At 50.7% G+C, this 22014-nt stretch overlaps 1 protein-coding gene across 1 annotated transcript in view; it reads right to left on the minus strand.

The window, feature by feature from the left end:
- PPP1R16B (protein phosphatase 1 regulatory subunit 16B) overlaps positions 1-22014 on the minus strand; it is a 57786-nt gene that overhangs the window by 25686 nt on the left and 10086 nt on the right. Inside the window, exon 2 of the mRNA XM_063404647.1 lies at positions 14734-15124. Coding sequence (XP_063260717.1) covers positions 14734-14980 — 247 coding nt within the window. The 5' untranslated portion in view covers positions 14981-15124. The remainder of the gene's footprint in view (positions 1-14733; positions 15125-22014) is intronic.

Genomic DNA, 22014 nt, shown 5'->3' on the forward strand with positions numbered 1-22014 from the left:
CAGAGAGTGGACTAGATTTGAATGACAAGGTTTCCCAGCTCCTTGGCTGGAAATCCCTTCCTTTCCTACAGTCTTGCTGGAAAGAAGGAGAAGTGTGCTGTTGATGAAGCGCAGTCCCAGCGGTGATGGACAGGGCTGTGCTGACCCACTGACCAGCCCACACTCCTGGGCCACCTCCCAGTGACACAGAACCTCCCCTCACAGGTGACACTGCCCTCTCACAAGAAAAATAGCTGGAGAAAAGCTGCTCTGTTGCACTTACCCCAAGAGAAAAACCAGCCCAGTCTGCAGCTGGGAAGGGGCCACATGAGGCAGCTGGGAAGATGCTCCCTCACCCTGCCTTTGCCAGTGGCAATTTCAGCGTGTTACAGACAGCAGGAGCACGGTGAGAGAGGTTTAACCATGACATGTGAGCACAGTGGATAACAACTCACTAAACACCTGATTGACTGAATGGCTGTGGCAGCAGCTTTGCACAACGTGGGCGATTCCAGAGGCAGCCGGGGCTGTGCTGCTGCTCCCAGCCACAGCAAGGGCAGCCAAGCCCCACAGCAGGGCTGGAACACTGAGATTTCCCCCAGCTGCTCTTATCTTGTCTCACAGAATTGAAAACTGGGCCCTATTGAGGGCAAACAAACAAGCCATGGCATTCACTGAGCTCTGCTGTGCATCACGTGCAGGGACAGGCTCCTCATGCAGAAGTGACAAGGAAGATGTGTCTGCAATGCTTTTATGGCACATCAGCGTAGAAAATGGTTTTATGTCCCTAAAAGCAGGTGATTAAAATCCTAAGATGTCGCAGATTTTAATCCTGAGCTAATTTTTTCCTCTCTTCTACTCTGTATCATATATCACCGCTATCAAGAGAGCGGAACTCTCAAAAATCAGATGTCCTGAAGCTAGAGTACAAGAAAATTATGTTTTCTACAGCAAATCAGTTCAACAGAGGCTCAATAAAACATGATTGATAATTAGTGTTTTCTTTTTGGCAGCTAGTAGCAATTGTCTTCTCCTCAAGCTTAGTGCATTTGCCAATTTAAAACTGATCTGCCCAAAAATGAAACAAAACATCTGCCAAAAAAATTCCCAGTGAATATTGGTTAAGATTTACAAAGTTCTACAGCAGTGTCACCTGCTACAGCATCAGACAACTCAACAGTAATTAGGGTAGAGCTGAGACAGCCTCCTGGAAAGAGCCATCAGGCAAATGGAAAATGGATGGGAATAGCTAAATCAGTTTAGATTTCCTTAACAGAGGTAGATCAAAAGAAAACTAACCCGATTAGGAGGGAGAGAGACACTGATCCAGATTCATGGAGCAAAGCAGAACAGCTATAAAGTGATATTTATGCCTGTTTTCCTTTCCAGGGCTCCAGAAAGCATCAGCATGTACCAGTAGATCTGGCCCAGATTTATGGGCTAAGGGTAGACCCTCTGAAACAAGGACAGCTTCTCTTCTCCAGTTTACTTTCCCAGTTAAGCAACTGTCCAAAAAAAAAAAAAAAAAAGAATTAAAATAGGCCATTAAAAAAGGCCTCCCAAATTCAATTAAATAGAGTAGGTGACAGTCAGAGCCTGCTGGCAGTGCCATCCTCCCTGCTCGGGGCACCTTGTCCTGCTTGCAGCAGGGCAGGGGTGCCTTGCCAGAGCCTGGATTTTGGCACAGCCCATCTCACACAGCTCCAGAGCTGCTGCCAGCACTGGCTGTGGCCCTGCACAGCTCTCTGAGCATCCTGGGGATACAGGCCAGCGTGGCTCTGCTCCCTGACAGCAGGCAGGGCACAGGGCTGCTGTAGGGACACTGCAGCACTGAACAGTGCAGGAATAAACACCCCCCAGGATGTGCCTGCCCTCCCAAGGCAAGGCTGACACAGACCCTGGTCCCTGCAGCAGCCTCAGCTCCTCAGCAAACCCTGTGCTGCTGAGATGAGCCCAGTGCCACACGGAGCTGCCAGCACTGCTGCCCTGTCCAGGGGCTCATTTCAGCTGAATGCAGCTGCTCAGTGACTTTCTGGGCCCCTCATCAGCCACCCCCAGCACGCTGTGCCATGCCCAGCACAGCCACAGCCTCCTCCTCAGCCCAGGGCAAGAGCCTTTGCAGCAATGCCCACCCTGCTGCCAGGGTGGAAAGCTCTGTGAGGTCACTCCTGCTGTCCCCAAACCCCACGGAACACTCACTGCCCAGAGATAATGACAGCACAAGAGCTCCCTGCCACCAGCAGGCTCGAGAAGGCCACCCTGGCTGTGTCCCTGCATGCTCTTGGCAGCCCTGCTGCTTTGCAGAGCTGTGAGTGTCCCAGGGGATGCCCAAGCACAGGTACACGGCTTTTTCCCAAGGCAAACACACTCCCAAGCCTGTGACACTTCTGCTCAGGTGAAACCCCAACAAGGCAGCATTTGACACCATCACTCTACACCACAAATTGTACCAATCTGGAGAGGTTTTGTGGCTGGGGAGGCTGTCCCAGAGGCAGGGCAGGCTGCACCTCTCACCCTGCCCTGGCAGTGACACCTCCAGCCCTCCCCTTCACCCACTCCATCAGCATTTCCACCAGCAAACCCTGTCACAGCCCCATGTCCAATCCTCCTGGCTTCTACCCCAGCTGGGGAGAATCAGACATCCCAACAGGAGCACAGGGATGTCCAGAATAAAAGAGCCCAAAGTCTCCTCCTATTTTAGTGAGAGATAAACACGGCAGAGACTTTGCATGAGTCCCACCAAGCCTGCACGTTCCTGCATGTGTCAGACACCAGCTGACACCTCCCAGCGAGCTGATATTGCCTTGGATGTTATTAGGAGCTAACACAGAAGTTCTTTTGGGACAGGGCAAAACCAGCTTTGCCCACTGCAGCGCCAGTGATCGTCCTTCTTGCCCTGCAGTGCCAGGGTCCCTGGGTGGCCAAGCTGCTGTTGTCATGTCCCAGTCACACAGGGACCAGAGCTGGGCTCACGACTCAGCCTGGGGGGTTCTCTGGCATCTCAGGAGCTCCCCACACCATGAGAAGCTCCACCAGGAGCTCTCAGCAGAGGGCACAGCACAGACAGGACAGCTGGCAAAGAGGCCACAGCCGTGGGCAGCATGGGACAAGGAGGGGCTTTAACCAGAGGTGAGCAGTGGGAAGGTAAACAGGATCCCCACTTCTTTCCTGTTCCATGGCTGGAAAACCCACAGGCCCTTCCTGCAGGAAGAGAAGGAGGGTGGGGAGCCCACAGCACTGGGGTCAGCTTCCAGAACTGGGAACTGGCTGTCCCAGGGAACACACAAAATGTTTCCACTGCTGCTGGGAGCTCCTGGTTCTGATCAGGGTGATCCCTGAGGGACTCAAAATGCCATGTCAATGTATTTTAACTCCATGGGGCAGTAATGAATGGGGGGTCTGCACAGCAGCATCCTGCAGGAAGGAGCTGAGTGCTCTCCATGTGGACTCTGTGTCCTGTGGAGCACAGTGCTTTAGGTGACCAAACCAAACTGACTGCAATAAAGGCAGAATACCCAAATATCTCTGGAGGTCTGTGCCAAAATGCTCAGGGATCCACAGGAAGCCCTCAGTCAGTGGTAGCTGAAGGTGCTCTTGTCAGAGCTTGGCCCAGGATAGCCGAGTGAGCATCTTGTTTGTGGAAGCTTTAAACCCCACGAGAACCCCACGAGGATGAAGCAAAGGCAGAAGGGCACACCTCTGGCTCAGCACCCTTGCCCTGCTCTGGGCATGGCTCCTTCCACCTCCACCTGCAATCCAAGCTGCCAATCCCACCTCACAGGAGAAAAATCAGTCAACAAGTACTGCCCTTGAGCTGCAAGACAAGCCTCTGGATGGAAGCAAAGCAAGAAATATTTCCTGTTCACTTGTTCCCCACAGGGAAACTGCCACATCAGTGCTGCAAACATTCCCATGACTGAACACATGGCAAATCCTGGAGCACTGAGACAGTGCAGTGGTGACCCAAGTCCTGAATTAATGCTCCAGATGCAGTGCTGACCTGTACTCACATGAAAGTTTTCCTGGCTCTGAAGAGTGATAGAAAATTGCCACAAATGAGAGCAATTTGGGTCAGGGGACAGAGCAGCAGCTTTTTCATAGCTATTTCACAACTGCATGATTGAAGCTATAAGAAATAAATTTCCTATGAAAGCACATGGAACTCTGCTTATCTGCCCTCTCAGATGAAATTTTAAACTCATTTGCCCTTCTAACAAAAGCAAAATGGACTCCCAGCACCTCCCCATGACCCACTGTCACCTCCCAAACCACTCATGCTGTGGTTTTGGCACGGCATCCAGCAGCAGGTTGGTTACAGCCTAGACTGGAACTTCATATCACATTCAGGCCTTGCATCACTGCTGTGACAGCATCAGCTTTAGGAGGAGAGAAACCCCTGTGGTAAGTGCCTGGCAGGCAGGAGGATGTCACTGCAGGTCCACGGGGACTGCCCTCCTTCACTGGAGCTCTGGCTCTTTCTAACACCTGCTATTTCAGGCTGATACACCAAAATTTTAATTAAAACAAGAGGCCCATTTAAGCTCCCACGGAGCCCTGCTCTAGCCTTGCTAATTAAAGACAAACTGACAGGATCTGAAATGATAAAATAAACCAGGTCTGAAAAGTTGGAGAGGCACAGGACGAGTCTGAGCTCTAAGTAGGTTGAGACTTGCCCTCTGTGGGAGCACTGTGTGCTGTCCAGCCCCAGGCTCCCACAGCAGGTCCTGGTCTCTGTGGGGTTCTCCAGAGGGTTCATCACAGCACCCCAGGGCAGACCTCACCTCTTCTCTGACAGCACATGAGATCTGAACCCAAGGTTGGCAGGCAGATAGAGGAAGTTCTCTCCACGTCCCTAACACAAGTGGAGTGGCTGCTCTTCACTGCAGGGTCACTGCTCCTTCCCAGCCCCACAGGCTGAGAGCTGGCATGGATTTCCAGGTGAATTCCTTGTGGTGGGAGATGGATGTGTAGAGAATTCTCAAAGCCTGACAGAAGGCTCACACTGTTTTGTGCATTTGTGTGCAAACTCTGAGATAAAGTGTGCTGACTTAGAAAGGCCATGAGATAGCACAGACACTGCTGAGAGAGAAATGGAACTGGAAACAAGTTTCAAATTATGGCCTTGCAAATAGACTGGATACTTTGGAGAAATGATGCAACTATGAAAGATGTACTGTAGCAGGACCCACGAGGGGTAATTTTAGATTACTGGCTTAGAAGCATTAGCAGCATTGTGTGGCAAAAGCTGATGGGCCAAAACACTCTTACAATGTATTCTAATTAGGAAATAGTTTGGTTTCTGATTGTGATGGCATGAATTGTAACATCTGTACTGTCTCACCCTTCATATGAGACTGAAAATGGGATAAAAGTCTTTAAAATGCCTCTCAGGAGCCCCATCATTGACCTGGTCATTGAGTAAACCACAAACACCCTGCTGCAACAAAACCTTGGTGCAGCAGAGCTGCTCCCTTCCTGTCCAAGGACTTTCTACTTTTCATTCTACATTGTTTATCAGGGTAAAAAATCGCTGTTATTGACAAGGATGGGTTTGACACAGACAATCCTTCAAATCAGATAATCTAAAAAGCCATGAACACACCAAGCCATCGTGTCTCAGTCCTTATCACTGCCCCCAGAACCAGGGAAGTGTCAGCACCTCACCTCCAACTCTTGCTGCTCCAAATGGAAATTCTGGGAAGGTGCCACAATCTTCCCCACCCACTGGAAACATGGATGTGTCCAGACAGATGCAGGTGTAACACAGGACAGGACAGAAGCTGTGTGCAGGTACCTCTGCCTTGGACACCATCAGCTGCCCACCAGGATAAAACAGGGCTGGTGCAAGCAAGGAGAATGGTGTGACAGTGACTTGGAGGTTAATTTCTGCTCTAGTCTCCCTTTTTTTAGAATTGAACTCTATAGCAGTAGCCCTTATGACAAAAAAAAAAAAAATGAGCGTTGTTTTGTTTGGTGGATGGGTTGCTTGGGGTTTTATTATGGAGGAGAATTGTGGGTTTTTTAACTAATGGGATTTCTCTTGTCAGCCCAGACAAAGGCAGACAAAGATAGATGAGACTTTGGAAGTTTCCCACTGCATTTCAGAGCTTGATGCTCTTACACTCAAGGCAGGGACCTTTTTTCCACTTTGAAAGCAAAGCCCAGCACAGCAGACAAGACCACCAGGGAAATGTGAATAAAGTTCTAGCTTGAAAACCTTGGCCAAACTGAGAAATGCTGCAAGCTATTCAGAGCAGGAGAAACACCCCAGAGGAACTAAAGCCCTTTTCCCACATGAGTGGCATTTGCACACCTCATGCTATCCAGGGAATCCAGAGGCCAAATCCAGCAGCAAACAGTTGCAATTTGCAGGGACCTCAGTGGAAACTGCATCCACTTGCTCAGAGCTGCACATGGGCTCTTGTTCCCTGAATTAAAAGGGAGTGCAAGGTGCCTGATTGCATCTTGGCTCTTGATTACAAATGCACCAGCAGCCAGAATTAAACAGTTAGCTTCCTGGCCTATTTAGCATCCTTTAGTGCTGGGTTAGAGGGTGGGCAAGGCTTAGGGGATGTTTTTATACACCAGCATCTGATTTTTTTTAATTTTTTTTTTTTTCTCAAGACATTTGCAGCAAATGATAACGTTTCACAAAGCTCTGGCCAAGCTCCAGAGGAAAAAACAAGCAGTGGAAGTGTCTGTAGAAGCAGCTCAGCACTAGGCTATAAGGCACTGCCTGAACCAGCTGCCATAGCAACTGCTATTACAGAAAGAATTAGAGCATTCTTCACGGAAGTAGGAAAACTCCCAGCCAGTAAGTGTAAGGAGGAGATGCAAAGCAAAAGAAAAAGGAGGATAAATATAAGCAAGGAGGAAAAATATGCACAACTGAATGAGAAGCAGGGCTACTTGCACAGGTAGATGTGCTCTGGTGTTGTGGAGATGCCTATAAATACACTAAGATACCTAACTCCACCCTCATTAGCAAGCATTTTAGATACAGTTGATCCTGCCTTGGGGCAGGAGGTGGATTACATGACCTCCTGAGGCCCTCTCAACCTCTATTTTCCATGATTCTAGGAGGGAGAAATCTACACCAGCTGAGCTGAGCTGGCCTCACTCCAAAAAGGCAGGAATTTAAATCTGGAAAAAAAATAGATTTAATCCACTTTTCAAGTTCTCCTTGACCAGGAGAAAGGGGCAGGAAGCAGAGCCTGCAACCACAGCTTACAGGTAAGTTCTTCCTGGCTGGAAACGCATTTTCAACTGTAGCAAGGGTAAAGCAGCAACATCGGGTTTCACCCTGCAAGAAGGATTCACCCCCAAAAGCATTCATTTGCAAAGAACAATCAGATACACGGCTGCAGACCTGTGTTTCTGGTTGTGAGTTGTTTTGCAGGGGGCTGTTTAACAAAACACACTTGAAAACAGAATGATGGTGCAGAAAGCCAGCGAGCTCCCGGGAGCAATGGGCCCATGCCCTGCATCCCTTGGCAGAGCTGGATTAGACCCCACAGCACAGCCCTGCAGCAGGACACAGCCGTGGCTCTCACAGCTCACACCAAGGAGGGAAAGCAGACCAAATTTCACTCTGGGTTGTGCTGTTCATTACACAGAAGACACCAGAGGTCCCCTGTGGAGCTGCTGTTTACACTCTCCGATTTCTCTACTGGAGTGACACAAACCACACATGAATCAGAGTGCAGGCAACAACACTCACCTGGGAGGGAAGGAACACTCTGCCTGCAAGAAACAACCCCATGTCCCAGCTCCTAGGGCAAGGCTCTGGCTGGGCTGTAGCACCAGCCCTTCCACCCCTATCTCACTGAGCAGGAGCCAGGCGTGCTCCCAGTGCTCCATCCCAGCCCTGCCTCGGCCCCCTCGTGCACAAGGCAGGCAGTGGTGCCCTCAGGAGGAAACACAAGGACAGCCAAGCTGGGAGGTGACAGGCTGGAATGAGCCACTGCCATATCAGCAAGTAGCACCAGACTTAGGAGTCCTGGCTTGGTGTCCTAGGTTCCAGTGTAAGATGTGCCCACAGTCTGTGTTCTGTCCCCACCTTCAGGAGCTGTTGGAACCAGCTGGGGCAGTGCTTCCCTTGCCCTCCCTCTGGATATCTCCTGTTCATGGGCCACCAAGGCCTTGCCCTGGCTCACAGGTAACTCCTCTGGAGCTCTCTCTGTTCAATGGGCAATCAAGGACCCCTGCAGGACTCAGGGAATGAGATCAGCCCATTGTGGGATGCTCTGCCCAGGGGAGGAGCCAGGCATTCCCACCTGGATATAATCTGGGATTTGGGACAGCACAGGGCCCTCACCCACTGGATTCCCAGAGGACAAGAGCTACCAGAGCTTTCTGCAGGATCACTGCTTCAACAAGAGCGCTTCATCTGGACTGTTACCACCACCCTCACTAACAGGGTGTCAGGTTGTGTTCTGACCCTGTCAGTGGCCCTTTGTACTATTGCTTTTATTTTAGTTTTTTTTTTTCTCTCCTGTTAAATTGTATTTCTGACTTGGAGTCTCTCACTGGTTTTGCTCTCAAACCAGCACACTTGGACATTTGGCAGCTCTGCAGACACCAGGAAACAAGCAGGCATGCGAGGCTGCCTCCACGTCACAGGAAGCAGAGCAGCCAGGACAGGGAAGGGAAAGGTTAAATGCCACTGATTCAGCTCCTCTAGGCAGGGACATCTCCAGGCACCTGGCTGAATTAAAGCCCCATTGATAATCTGCCCTGGGCTCACTCAAGTCTGACGTTCCTGGCAAGGGTGGCTGCTGCAGCCTGAGCCCTCCCTGCCGTGATTTGGCCGGGCAGGGTTTGAGAGCAGATGGTGACCTTACATATCCTACCTGCTGCACCTTGCAGGCACAACCTGAGGAGTTCCAGCCTCTCCTCCCTATTGCCCAGATCTCCTTTGGAGGCAGGAACACTCCTCACACACGGGCACATTAACTCCGTTAACAACACCAATAAACCAAGGAATTTGTATTTAGGTGCACATGCAACCAAGGAGACACTGAGTTTCTCCTCCAAAACACACTGTAGCCAAATGCTGGAAGATGATTAAGTGATTTAAGCTACCTCTTGTAAGAAACAAAATCTTAACAACAGTGAATGGCCAATCCCTGTTTGATTAAAAACACCTTAAATCCAAACAGACCATTCTTAGTGGCAGGACAAACAGTTGGAATCCAATGTTTATTCATTACCCCCTAATCCTATTACAAAACACACCAGAAATATTTTCAGCAGTATCAGAAATGGTGGGAGGCAGCACACGTGTAAAAGCCAGAAAATGAAATGATGTGGAAATGACCAACTTTTGAGAAATAGCAGTATTTCTGATCAAATTCGTTGTTTAAAGAAAAATTGTCAAATGAATTGTTGAAGCTGACTCCAGATTTGGGGAGGGAGAGGGCCTTGTCCCAGGAAAACCTTAGGTGGACTTTCAGTGTTAATTTTGAGACAGGAAAGTTGGCATTTGAAACTCTTATGGATATAATTTCCCCACTTGATCACCAGAGAGTAGGGGGAAAAAATTAAAAAATATTTACTTGTTATGACAACAGAGAAAGTTGCTGATTCAATATTGCTCATGCTCCCAGATGCCTCTAGTTAGCTGCCATATGCAAATCACCCCACGTTGGCATCACATCCAAATTGCATGAAAAAGCCAAGTTAAAATGTGGCCAAATACGTGAATCTGCTTTTGGAAGACACACCAACCCCCATTAACAAAATTAACAAAATTCATCACTGCCAAGGGCTCCCACATGCAGCTTCCTAAAGAGGACAGCTCTCATTTCTACACCCAGTGAGTTTAAAACTCGAGAAATGCCTTTGTTATGGAAAAGAAACTTTTAATTTCTGACTCAAACTATTCCCAAATACTCAGATATAAACTCAGACTGATGGTGATAAGAGATCTTTTCTTTTCAGAGGCCTTCAAAGGCACAAAACCCAGAGGAAAAATCTTCTCAGACAGATAAATGCACTTCCTCACAGACCTGGACACAGGAACCCCATGAAAAAAAAAAAAGCTTCAGGAGATTAATAATGTGGGTGGAAAATTAAGGCACCTCATAAAGGGTTTGAAGTAACAAGGGAACAGATCACATCAGCTTGGAAAGGTTAAAGAAAGCCATTTATAGACACTAATTAGGGCCTCTTTTAAAAGTGCCTTTGCAAATGACAAGGTTGGGTTTATTCCAGAGAGGTGCAGAGGGAGCGTGGTCGGAGCTGCCCGGGGATGCTCCTGGGAGGGTGCAGGAACCTCGCTGGGCATCATGGCACAGGACAGGAGCTTTGAGGCACGGCACAAAGGGAAGCAGGGACATGTGTTTACAGGAATAAGTTACTTTCTTCCCAGCGAAATCCTCCACACACAGGGAGCTCCAAGCCCTCTGCTCTGTCACTGGGAACTGTCTGCCAAATGCCAAGTCCAAGGTCACCAAACCTGAGTTTTCCTTCACTTCCAGGCTCACCACCCACAAGATCTGGATGGTTAAATTCCTGCAGAAGTGCTGCTTTATGCAGCACTCTGTCTCTGCTAAAGTTTTGCAGGATGAAGTGCCAGGAGGTGGGAGCTGAAGGACTCTGCAGCGATGGCATCGCCGGGGGTGCCTGTGGGAGGCAGCTCTCATCCGAGAGCAGGGGAAACCAGGGCAGCTCTGCTGCTGCTGGAAGGTGAATCAATCCTTGGGGTCTCTGCTGGCTCCCCCAAGGAGCCCAGCTCACCCTGAAGCCAATGCCAGCACCTGCAGTTTGTGTCATTCAGGCAGGAGCTGCAAACAGCCCAGGTGTGCAAAGGGAGTTCCAGACAGCAAATGCCACACGTCTATACAAGCAGCCACTCTACCCACCTCTGGGATCTGTTTTTCAGTTTACAGAACAGAAGCTCATCTCCCCCTGCTCTGGGGCTACTTTTAGAAAAGCTCAGTGATGTAGAAAGACCTGGACATGACAGCCCTGGCTGCTTTTGGGGACGAGGTGCTGCCCTGGGAGTGGCAGGACCAGCCTCCTCTCCATGGTTTCAGTCCATCACCTCACAGAACAGCCTCAAAGGGCCACATCCCCCAGCAATTTCTTATCTTCTGAGATCCTTTGCAATCACTCGAGTAGCTTATAAAGCATTTCTTTATTGCATTACAAAGCAACTCCTTCGCAGCCATCGGAGCAGCCAGAGGCTGCACCCAGCACCACAGTCCCTGCAAGCTCTGTGTGGGCTGAGAGCCCTCCCTTTTGCACCATCCCTTTGAAATCAGCTGGGATTGAGCCCAGAGCTGGGTGAGGAATTGAGCATATTGAGCATTAAAATGGTGCTGGTGTGTGCTGCCCTCCCCAGCATTCCCAGAGGAGCAGGGAGCAGGTCCAGTGTGGCAGCTGGGAGTGCTCTGCTCTCCCAGCTCAGAGCTCACCCAGGACCTGTCTGGAGCTGTCCCAGCCCTGCAGCCCAGGGGTCACTGCCTGTCCCCTCGCTGTCCCCAGCAGCTGTCCCCTCACATCTGCCACCAGAGTGTCTGCAGTGTGCTCCCCACCCCGGCTCTGTCAGCAGAGATCCACAGGAGCTTTTAATAGCAGCTTGTTTGTAAGACCTGGGATGTTCTGACAGGTCTGTTGCAGAAGATGTGAGGAGCAAGCAGACAGGAGCCATCACCCCTTTGCACCTCCTGCGGGGGCTGATGGCCTCCAGGAGCCCCTGCCTGCAGTCCTGCTTGGCCACCACACCACCCTGAGGCCATGGAATCACAGATTTAGCTTGGAAAAGCCCTGCAGGACCATCGGGTCCAGCCACTCTCCCAGCACTGCCAAGGCCACCACTAAACCATGTCCCCAGGTGCCACATGGATGCATCTTTTAAATCCCTCCAGGGGTGGTTACTCAACCACTGCACTGGGCAGCCTGTGCCAGGGTCAGACAACCCTTTTGGTGAAGAAATGTTTCTTAATAACCAATCTAAACCTACCCTGGGGTGCAACCAGAGGCCATTTCCTCTTGCCTTTCATGTCACCTGGCACACAGCAGCTCTCTCCATGACACCTGGGCAGGAGGCAGGCAAAGGACAGTGAAAGCAGCATGTCCAGGATCTCAGGACCCCTGAGGAGCAGGGCTGGGTTCTGCACCCACCAGCTCCATCCTACAGCACTCAGCTGCCACCTCAGGAGGTGGTGACACACACCACAGCCTCAGACATCACCTGGACAAAGAGCCAGCTGAGCACCCAACTCCACTTTCTCCTCTCTGATTTCACTGCACAGCACCCTACCACCATCCCCTCTCCCACTTTCTGGGTGAGAAGACAAAAATAAACAGCAAAGTCACAAGGAATGGCGATGGCACAGCCACCCAGAGGCAGCCTGGAGGTGACACGTGCCAGCTGCGCCCCCAGCTCCAGCCTTCCTCACACTGACTTACCAACTTCTTAATCATTTCTATTTCACCTCCCCCTCCACATCCCACATGGAAACAAAAGATGATTCACGTATCAAAATAATCACCTGGGACCTCTGAAAGCCCACGAGTTCCTGCACATCCTCGATAAGGAATTCTGCCAGTTTGGCACCTGGGTTTGACTCTGTCCCCTCCTCCCTTCATCCTGTCCCACACCACAGAGGGGGCACAGAACCTGCCCACACACTGCTTTTAGGACTTAAATTAATTGAGCACAGAACAAATTCACTGTAAAAACTTGAGGCACCTGAAAAATCCAGCTACTTGGGAAGGACCTGTGCCCTGGGAATACTGCCCCTTGTCCTCTCCAGAGGGTGGGGAGATTGATTTTCTGTCAGCAGGGAAGTGGCTTTGTAACATTTGGGTTTTATCACCAGAATCACATTGGAAAGAGCAGCTGCTGGTTCAAGCCCACAACCTGGGCTCACCCAAGGAAAGAGGTCAAGAGGATTATGGTGCCAAAAGAGACCTGCAGCCATGGATTTTCCCTCACAGGAGGAAAAAAGTGAAGCTGGGAGCTCAACTCTGCAGCTTCAGCAGTCAGGTATCCATGTCCACACATGGTGCAAGACCACTGTGGAAGGACCCTGCCACCAGAACAATGAACACACACCCAGCCCTGCCTGAACACACCCAGCCCTGCCTGAACACACACCCAGCCATCCTGCACCAGGGCCCTGATCACAAACACCTCCACCACTCCTGCACCCCCACAAAATGAGAGAGCATCTGTAGCACAGACAGTCAGGAGCTTTCCTCTTTCTAAATGGCCCAGATCACAAAGCACGAAGAGCTGAAAGCAAGACTACAAGGCTGGACCTCCTGCAGACCCATCACACGCGCCAGGCACAGCACTGAGCAGAGGCACCAGAGCCACACAACCTCTCACCTCTGTCCCAAGGCCGGGACTGTCACTGGCAGCTGAGCAGCTGGGTGTGAAACCCAAACCACAACCTGCCCACACCTGCCAGCACAGGCAGAGGTGACACAAGTCACAAACCTGTCCACTCAGGCCATGCCAGCAGTCACAACCTCACAGCTGGCTTCACTGTCAGAGCCCTCCTAGGACACCACAGGGAGAAACACGGGGCCACTGCAGCAGAGAGCTGGGAAGAGCTATGGAACCTCTAAAGCAAGGAAGGAACAAATAAAATCCTGCAGTTCCAGGGTGTTATCACAGGTCTGCTGTCCCAGGGAGGCCACAAATGCACAAAGAACCAGAGCCATGGCAGCGCTTGGCAAATGCAGTGACAGTGCCAGGCAGGGTCACCACTGTCCATGCTCTGTTTCCAAACAGGAGCAAAACACACACACAAGGACAAGGCACAGTGCAGAAAAGGCTTGCTCAGAAGCAGGGACATGACTTTGGGGAGATTCTTCATGAGACAAGACGAGGTCCTTGCCTTGCACCCATGCACCAGGCAAGGACACACTGCCTCTTGTAGAGGGTGCTGGAAACCGGAGCAACATTCTCTGGCAGAGATGCTCCACTGGCCAGGTTTCCTGAGCACCCTCCTCTGCCATGCCAAGGGATCAGGAAGATCACACCAATTCACCACCTTGCAGAGCACCAAGCCCAAAGGCTGCTCCAGCTCTCCTGCAAGAGATATTTTTACTCCTCTGCAGAGAAGCACTCTCCAGCTCCCCAGAGCTCCCAGGTTTCCCCCCGTGCTGTGCTGAGGCTAATGGTTATTGACTTTTAGACATTTTTTTTTCCCTCCTCCCTTCAGATTTTGTAGCAGAAGCAAAGCACTTTCATCCACTTTGAAACTGTGCAATTAAACCAATTTCGGAACGATTTGCAGTTCTGTTCTTCAGGAGACACTAAGCAAAGCCATGCTTCCCAGTATTTTGGGAAAAAATTTATGCATTCACGTAGCTCTGAATCCATTCCCTCAAGCAGGAAAGCTGAAGAGATTTACACAGACATGTAAATCCCTGCGACAGACTCCTATAAAACCACTGAGAGGCACACCCAGAAGGCAAGGAAGTGTTTCACACCTCCTGTAAGTAGGAAGTGTGAGAAGGAAAGGGATGAAAGCTGCCTTCCTTCACCCAAACCTCACAGTTCCTGCCCTCTCCTGGCACTCATGCACCCACTCCTGATGCCAGCTGAGGTAACGCTGGTGTCACACGGGGCCTCAGGGACCTCAGAGCTGCATCAGAGATGGCAACGCCTTAAAGCCCAACAGCACAGCAAGGGCAGGCCACGGATGGCAGCACAGATGCCTCTGCACATCACAGAGGGCTTCACACCACATGGGGCTCACAGACAAAACCTGCCAGGCACCAGTGCCATACCTTCCTCCACGTCATTCCTCAGAGAAGCCTCCAGCAGAGCAACGCTGGCTTCAAAAGACACTTTCTTTCTGCTCACAGCATTTCTCTTCTTCTCGTGCTTCCTCTTCTTGTGCTGCATCTCCTTCTCGTACTGGGCCCATTTCTTCAGCTGCTGGGCTCTCCGTTTCTGGGCTGCCCGCAGCCTCTCCAGCGTGGGCACCTTGTCCAGCAGCTGCAGCTCGGTCAGCAGGTCCACGTGGGCATCCATGGCTTGTGCCCGGAGAGGGGAGGGTGTCCCGGTGGGAAGGGGGTCCCAGCACGGCTCCTCTGGATGCAGGCACTGCTGCTATGCCAGCATCCCCAGGCCGGGCTGGGGGGGGCCCATGGCAGGGGACGAGGGTGTGGTGGCAACCTGAAATGAGGAGAAAGGCAGGGGACATCAGGTATCATCAAGCACATGAGTTCAGCCTGCTGGAGAACACAACGGGCAACATCTACCACCTCCAAAGGCAGCGGAGTTAACTGTGCTTTAATTGCTTTAATTGTTTGGTTATTTCCCCCTTCCTCCACTCCAAACATCCCAGCAAAACCCTCTTGATTAAGCAGAAGTTGCACTGTGCAACTCTTTGCTCTATTGCTCACATTAACCCTCTCCCAAGAGCAGAATAAAGTCTTAACGAGCAAAGATCTTCCTCATGTTTGATAACATTTGTCAGACAACTTGGGAGCAGTTTGAGTACTGAGACCTCCATCCTTCCCTGGGCTGGTCCTCTCCACCTGCCCTCGCTCCAGGTGTCCCCACCCCAGCCCTGCAGCCACCTCCTGAAGCATTTCAGTGTGAGCAGCAAAGCTCAGGGGACCAAGGCTGCAGTGCCCAGCGCAGCCATGGACACCAGAGAGGCCATTCCAGCACAATTAACCCAGAAACCAGAGGCTGGAGATGTCTGGGGCTCCCTGTCTGTGCCTCGAGGCCAGGCAGGTTTTCCCAGAGGAACTCTGCCCACCAGGAGCATCATCTGTGCTGCTCTGCCTCATCCATCCAGCCCAGCTGGGCACAGATGGACAGACCTGGCTCCCAGGTATTAATAACACTTAAACCACCTCAGCTCCTAAAAACATGGGGTTGTGTGCATTTCTCTCTTCCTTCAGTTTCCTCTTCACCACACAGTAACTCACTTTGGTTTTGCTGTTCCAGCACAGGAGTGAGAGCAGTCAGTTCACAGCTCCTGACCCTGGGGGTGACCACCAGAGAAACCTCAGAGCAGGGCTGCCACAGAGGGACCAGAGCTGCCCAGTCACCTGCTGTAGGGCAGGAGGAAACACACCCCAGACTGAAGGGGATGTCCAACAGGTGCGTTTGAAATAAAGCCAACATCACGAGAAAATTGAATTAATCCTCTCCAAACAGACCTGCGCAAAGCACATTGAATGGCTCAGGCAAAATCCACATAAGCACCAAATAACCAGGTTGAGATGAGAGCTCGTGTGGTTCAGCCAGCTTGGGGGGGACAGAGAAAAAGGAAAAAGAAAGTGGTGATGGGAAAGGATGACTGAAGAACTGAAGTATTCACAAGCACCTGAGAAAGCCTCAATAAGACAGCTGAAGCTCAACTGTGCTGCTGCAAAAGAGGGGAAACAACAGCCTTGTAAGCACTGGATGCAGAGAATCCGTGGGAAAAGGAGCAGAGGAGAGCTGTGACCCTCTGACCCAGCTGAGAGCTGTGGTGAGGACACCAAACCTCACCCCAGCCAGGTGAGGCAGAAGAGCCACAGCTCATCCCTCTGGAGGTGAAGCAGCCCGTCAGGGAGAGTCTGAGCACATCCACACACAGCACATCCACCACATCCCAGGGAATCCCACAAGGCTGAGGCATCCACGCCTGTTAAACACTGCTGCAGACCTTCCACAGGGCTTTGACCTTACCTATAAATATCTGGGCAGACTGAGAGCGAGACTGGCCATTTCCTCCAACAGATAATTGAAAACAAACAAACTCAGCCAGAGCACACAGGCAAGTCCAGGAAGCTGCTTTATCCAGCAAAGGGCCAAGGACAGCTTCAGCAGCACCTGCAAAGCTTATTTATTTTGAGGACTGCAGGATAAACCTGAACAGAAAAAAAAAACCCCAAAAAACCCCAAACAAAACCCAACTTGTTTAATCCCATAAGAATCTAACACTGCCAAAAAAAAGCGCTTTAGTTCCACACAGGAGCAAACCCAAATCCTTGCAAAGATTTTTATAAGAGAGCTCCTAACTCCAAACTCAATTCACTTGCTTGAGATGGAAAATACCAGCTTGTGGCTTTAGCACAGTATTGGGAAGCAAGGGCAGAGTGCCACGGCTCCTCCACAGCACAAGAGCCACTCACAGCTCCCCCCGACCCCTGCCCAGAGCCCCCACGGGCTGGGACTCACCACAGTCCCCAGAAACCCCGCAGAAAATGCATGAATGCACCTCCCAAAAAGCTCCTCTCTTGGGACAGACGCGTTTCCCGAGCGCAGGCTCTGGGCTGGAAGCTCTTCAGCACCTCCCGTGAACTCAGCTCTGCCCCTGGCAAGCATTCCTGGGAAGTATCTCTGTTGGCAATCTCAGCCTCTCTGCAGCAGCACGGCCTGCAGATCTGAAGCCCCAGTTACAATACCTCGAAGGAGGGGAGATAAGGGCAGGAAATGCCTCTCGGAATACCGCACAGGCACTCCCACCTTACTCCTTTTCCAGGCCACTTCTGCCATTGTTCGCTCAAAGATGAACAAATATTTTCCAAAACACACCTGGAGTAGAAATAAGGACCTAATTCTGCAGGATTATTAAAGCAGGAAACTTTATTTCAGCGTTTCACAAGATAGGCTGGAAGTTTCCTTGTAGATTTAAGACTGCAGCTTGGAAAAAGCAACAGGACATTGATTTGTAAGTAGAGGACAAGCGTGGCTGGGCTTTCCCAATTTTCAGCTTTCCTGCATGCCCCTCATCCTCCAGCAGCTCCTCTGCTCTCACAGCAGAAGGAATGGGAGATTTGGGTGGTCTGCAAAGGGGAGTGAAATGGAGAGGGGAGATCACGGGCATCCATTCATCTCTGGAAGTACCAAACACCAGCACGTCCTCAATCCAACCAGAAAATCAACCTCTAAAGGAGCTAAAAGGTCACCCTGAGAGCTCCTCCTGAAGTGGACACAGCTCAACTTCTCCCAGACATAACTCCCTATCATTCCCACAGACCCCAGAGCCCCAGGACAGACTTTGGCTCTGCCTGTTTTGCAGTGACCTGGTTCCTTCCCTGTACCTAAAGAAATGACACATTGACTTCTGACACAAACAGATCAGGCTAACTATAGCACAGGTTGAGGCCCCAGCATTTGTTTACCTGCAAAGTGACACAGAAGTGGCTGTGTGGGTGTCTGTGGCTTGCAAGGCATCGCATTTTGGTTTCCGTTTTATTTAAAGAAGAAGAGGGGGCAGGAATAAAAGCACCCTTCCTCGTGTTGGACCGAGCTGAGCAGTTTCCATGAGCTCAGCAGATGCGGTGCCACCACGCTGAGCACATCCTGCCACACACACACAGCCCCAGGGACAATGAGGATGTTCCAGGCACCCGTGCCATGCCCGTGCTCCTGGTGCTGCAGCGGGGAAAGGCTCACTCTGACTGGGTCAAAGACTGTTCCTGTGAGGGGCTCACAAGTGTTGGCCAGCACCATCGTGGGGCTTTTCTGTGAATTTGCATTTCCTGTCTATTTTGTCCCACCTGACTAAGCCCAGAAGGACTTTCCAGGCAAGGTTACTCACTGACAACACCAGAAGAGACAGCAGTTCCCCGAAGTGAGGGGTTACAGCTTGTGCCACCAGCCGTGTCTGAAGGCATCTCCCACACACACACTCCTTCCCATTTCACACCTGGAGGTTGGCACCTGTATCCCTCAAAGCTGAAAACCAAAGGTACTCATTTTCCTCCACCAGCACACACTCAGAGCTGCCCCCTGACCTCCCTCCAAAGCACTCAGCTTGCAGACAGCTTGCCATAGCACTGCTGAAGCTGGAGCTGGGCCTGTTAAAGCAGCCATGCTGCTGAGGGAGGCTGGAGTCTCCTTCTCCCCATCTGATGATGAAGCTGGAGCTGAGACCTGCAAATCCCCAGTCACATCTTCCCAAGGCAGCAGTTAAGGCACAGCATGACACTGATGCAGAACACAAACACTCACAGAAGTCCTTCACTTAAGTGTCATCAACTGATTTCAGTTTTATTCCACTTAAAAATAACCCAAACAAACACAAACCACGGAAGAGCAACCCTTGAGTGGGACATCTCTACGTGAAAGACTGGAGATTTCTTAAAGCTTTCAAGCAAAGAGAAAACAGGAGGGCCCAGAGCAGCCACTTCTGAAGTTAAGGAGATTTTTTCCAGCCACTGGACTGCTCGTGGTGAGACACCTGCAGGACTGGGCCCGGGTGATTAGGCGAGGTGTGAGCAGCACAAAGTCCAGTCAGTGGCATGAACAGACAGAAATAGCCCTCTCCTCCCCACGCCAAGCTAATCTCTCCACTGGAATTGGAAACCAAGCACGAAAGCCTGCAGCAGGGATCTGAGTGCATAAGCAGTCAGCAGAGGAGCTGGTGCCTGATTGATTCATTTCATTAACTTCAAATCCTGCACCATGGCAAGGTGAGGAGTTGCCAAATTCACCTCTTCTGCTCCCTGCCAGGGCCAAGGCCAGTCTGTGTTGCTGTGCCATGAAGTGCAGGGTGACCAGCCCTCCTGCTGAACCCATCCTCTGGCAACAGGCACCAAGGAAGAATCCACAGGCTTCTCCTTTGGGCATCACCTTCAGCACTGTCCCTGTTCAGGGATGCAGGCCAGCCAAAGATGTGTGCTCTGCACGGGTGCTCCTGCTGCTGGCCAGGATCCTCCCAGGCTCTGCAGGAAGCAGCAGAGCAGCTCTCCATCACTTGGTCCCCAACGAGGTAAGAGCTCACTTGAGCCCAAAAGCCAAACACCATCCACAGCCAGTCACAAAGGCACTGAGAGGAGCAGGTGACAGCCCCAGGGCCAGGCAGGAACTGCAAGGAAGGGCAGGCACAGGAGTCCAACCTTCCCCAGGGGAGGACAAGGTGTGGGGCTCGGGGGATGTGCCCTGGGGCTGACCCCACACAAGGAGCAGAGGTCCTTTCCCTCCCTCCTGCAGCCCAGCCCGGGTGGGAAGGGCAGCAGCATCCCCCTCCCACCCTTCCCAGAGGAACATGCTCCAAGGCATTTCCTAAGCCCTGTCCCTCCAGAGCAGCAGCAGCTCTGCCAAGGCAATCCCCACCCCACCACTGACACGAGAGCTGCTCTCACCTGCAGCACCTCCAGCAAGATGGGAAACAAACCCCTCTCCTGTCCCACTGGGGGAACAGCCCTGTGCTGCAGAGGAGCTTTGGGGTTTCTGTGGTTTATTTGTTTCATTAGTAGAGAGTGCATCAAATCAAGAGGGTCCTTCATGCTTAGACCACCACAGCCTAAAGCTGTTTTTTTATAAAACTGCCCCTGTCACTTCCTGCCTTTTGGGAAAACATTTCATGAGAGCACCATCAGTGAGGACACTGCACCCAGCCCCACCTGTCACAGCCTCCCTCACCTGCAACAGGGGACCTGCCCACCGCGTTATCAAACAGACACAGAGGGGTGGCTACCAACAGTGACCACATGGCAAACTGGGAAGGGGATTTCAAATCCCAAGAGCTATTCCTCCACAGAATCACAGCCCCAAAACACTCATTTTCACCTGCAGTGCCACAGGACACTGTCCTGTTTCCTACAGAGCACCATTTCCAGCCTCCTGGAGGGTTTCCTTTTTTTCTGAAGCTAAATTTTTATTTCTCCAATACTGCCCTGCCAGACAGGCTGTACCATCTCCCTTGTGTCTGTGCATGGACTGTGACACGGGTGAGCACTGAACACCATCTCCTCTGGCCACCAGGGCTGGTGAAAAGGAGGCAGAAACCTGAACACAGCCCAAGGCAGCACATCAAACAACACCACAGCCAGTGCCCTCACAACATCTGCAACAAACCCTTCTCCAGAGCTCAAGAGCACATGAACACAGACCAAGGTCACTGCAAGAGCCACACCACCACCTCAGGACTGTGATTTCTAGTCCTGTGCTCCTGCCACAAAGGTGCTGATGGAACCTCCTGGTCCCTCAGTGCTATTCTGAGAGCTCTGGCTGTTGCTTCTGGTGGCAAATTCTTTCACACACTGTGTGATTCTCTCTGTGTTGTGCTCTGAGCCCCACTGCACCCACAGGTTAACCACACAGAGGAGTGAAAATGATGAAATTGTTGCTGCCTGATTCAATTTCACTGGTATCTTAGAAGTAAAAAGCTCCTTTCCTCACTCAGGGCTTCACCTACACTTGAAGCAGCAGATGCTCAGCACTACCAGAAGAATGGTTCCTCCTGAAGGAATGACAGGGAAAGTGGCAGGAAACATCACTTAAAAAAAGAAATATATATATATATATTTATAGCTACATATATATATATGTATATATATATGTGTGTGTGTATGTATATATATATGTATATTTCAGCCAGGACCCCTCAGGGAACACAACTCCTACATCTGCCCTGGAGTGCTGGTGGGGAAAAACAGGTACAGAAATATTCTGGGTGAGAGATCTCGTCAGAAATTGGGAGTTTCAGGAGAGATTCTTGGCTTTCCCACAGGTTTCTTGTATGCAAAGTAAGTAACTTAATCTGTGCCCCAATTACCTTCTTAAGGTGAAGATACTGTTTTACCATCTGCAGCAAAGGAACTTTCATTGCTGCCTGCTGCACAGGTGGTGAAGGTGCATCACTGTAAATTGTTTTTCTAGCTTGATGGAAAGCTCAAAATTGCAAGCTAAATTCTTCTCCAGAGAATTAAAAACATTTTGGTTTGTCTGCTTTATCTCTAATTCCACATAATCTCTCTGTCTTCAATGAGCTCCTTCCCAGCAGAAGGAATAAAATACAAGCAAGAAAAAAAGCAAAGAATAAAGTCAAAAAAATCTCTTTGGAGCCAATAGAAAATTCTAAGTGCCTCTTTCTTTTCTCCTCCCAACTGTTCCACTCCTAACAATGCTGACAGTTGTTTCTGGAAAGCCCCTCAGTATTTTCACTATATATTTCCTGTAAACACCCAACACACCACAACATACATTCTTTTTCCTATCAACGTGGGCTTCCTTAAAAAAATAAAAAATAAATTAAACACCCCTTCTGTGCTAAGCAGTCCTCCCCCACAGCAGCGTGCAGCGAGGAGCAACACAAACCTGGTGGTGGTCCCCAG

Source organism: Prinia subflava, chromosome 8 (genome assembly GCF_021018805.1).
Source record: "Prinia subflava isolate CZ2003 ecotype Zambia chromosome 8, Cam_Psub_1.2, whole genome shotgun sequence".
NCBI lineage: Eukaryota > Metazoa > Chordata > Aves > Passeriformes > Cisticolidae > Prinia > Prinia subflava.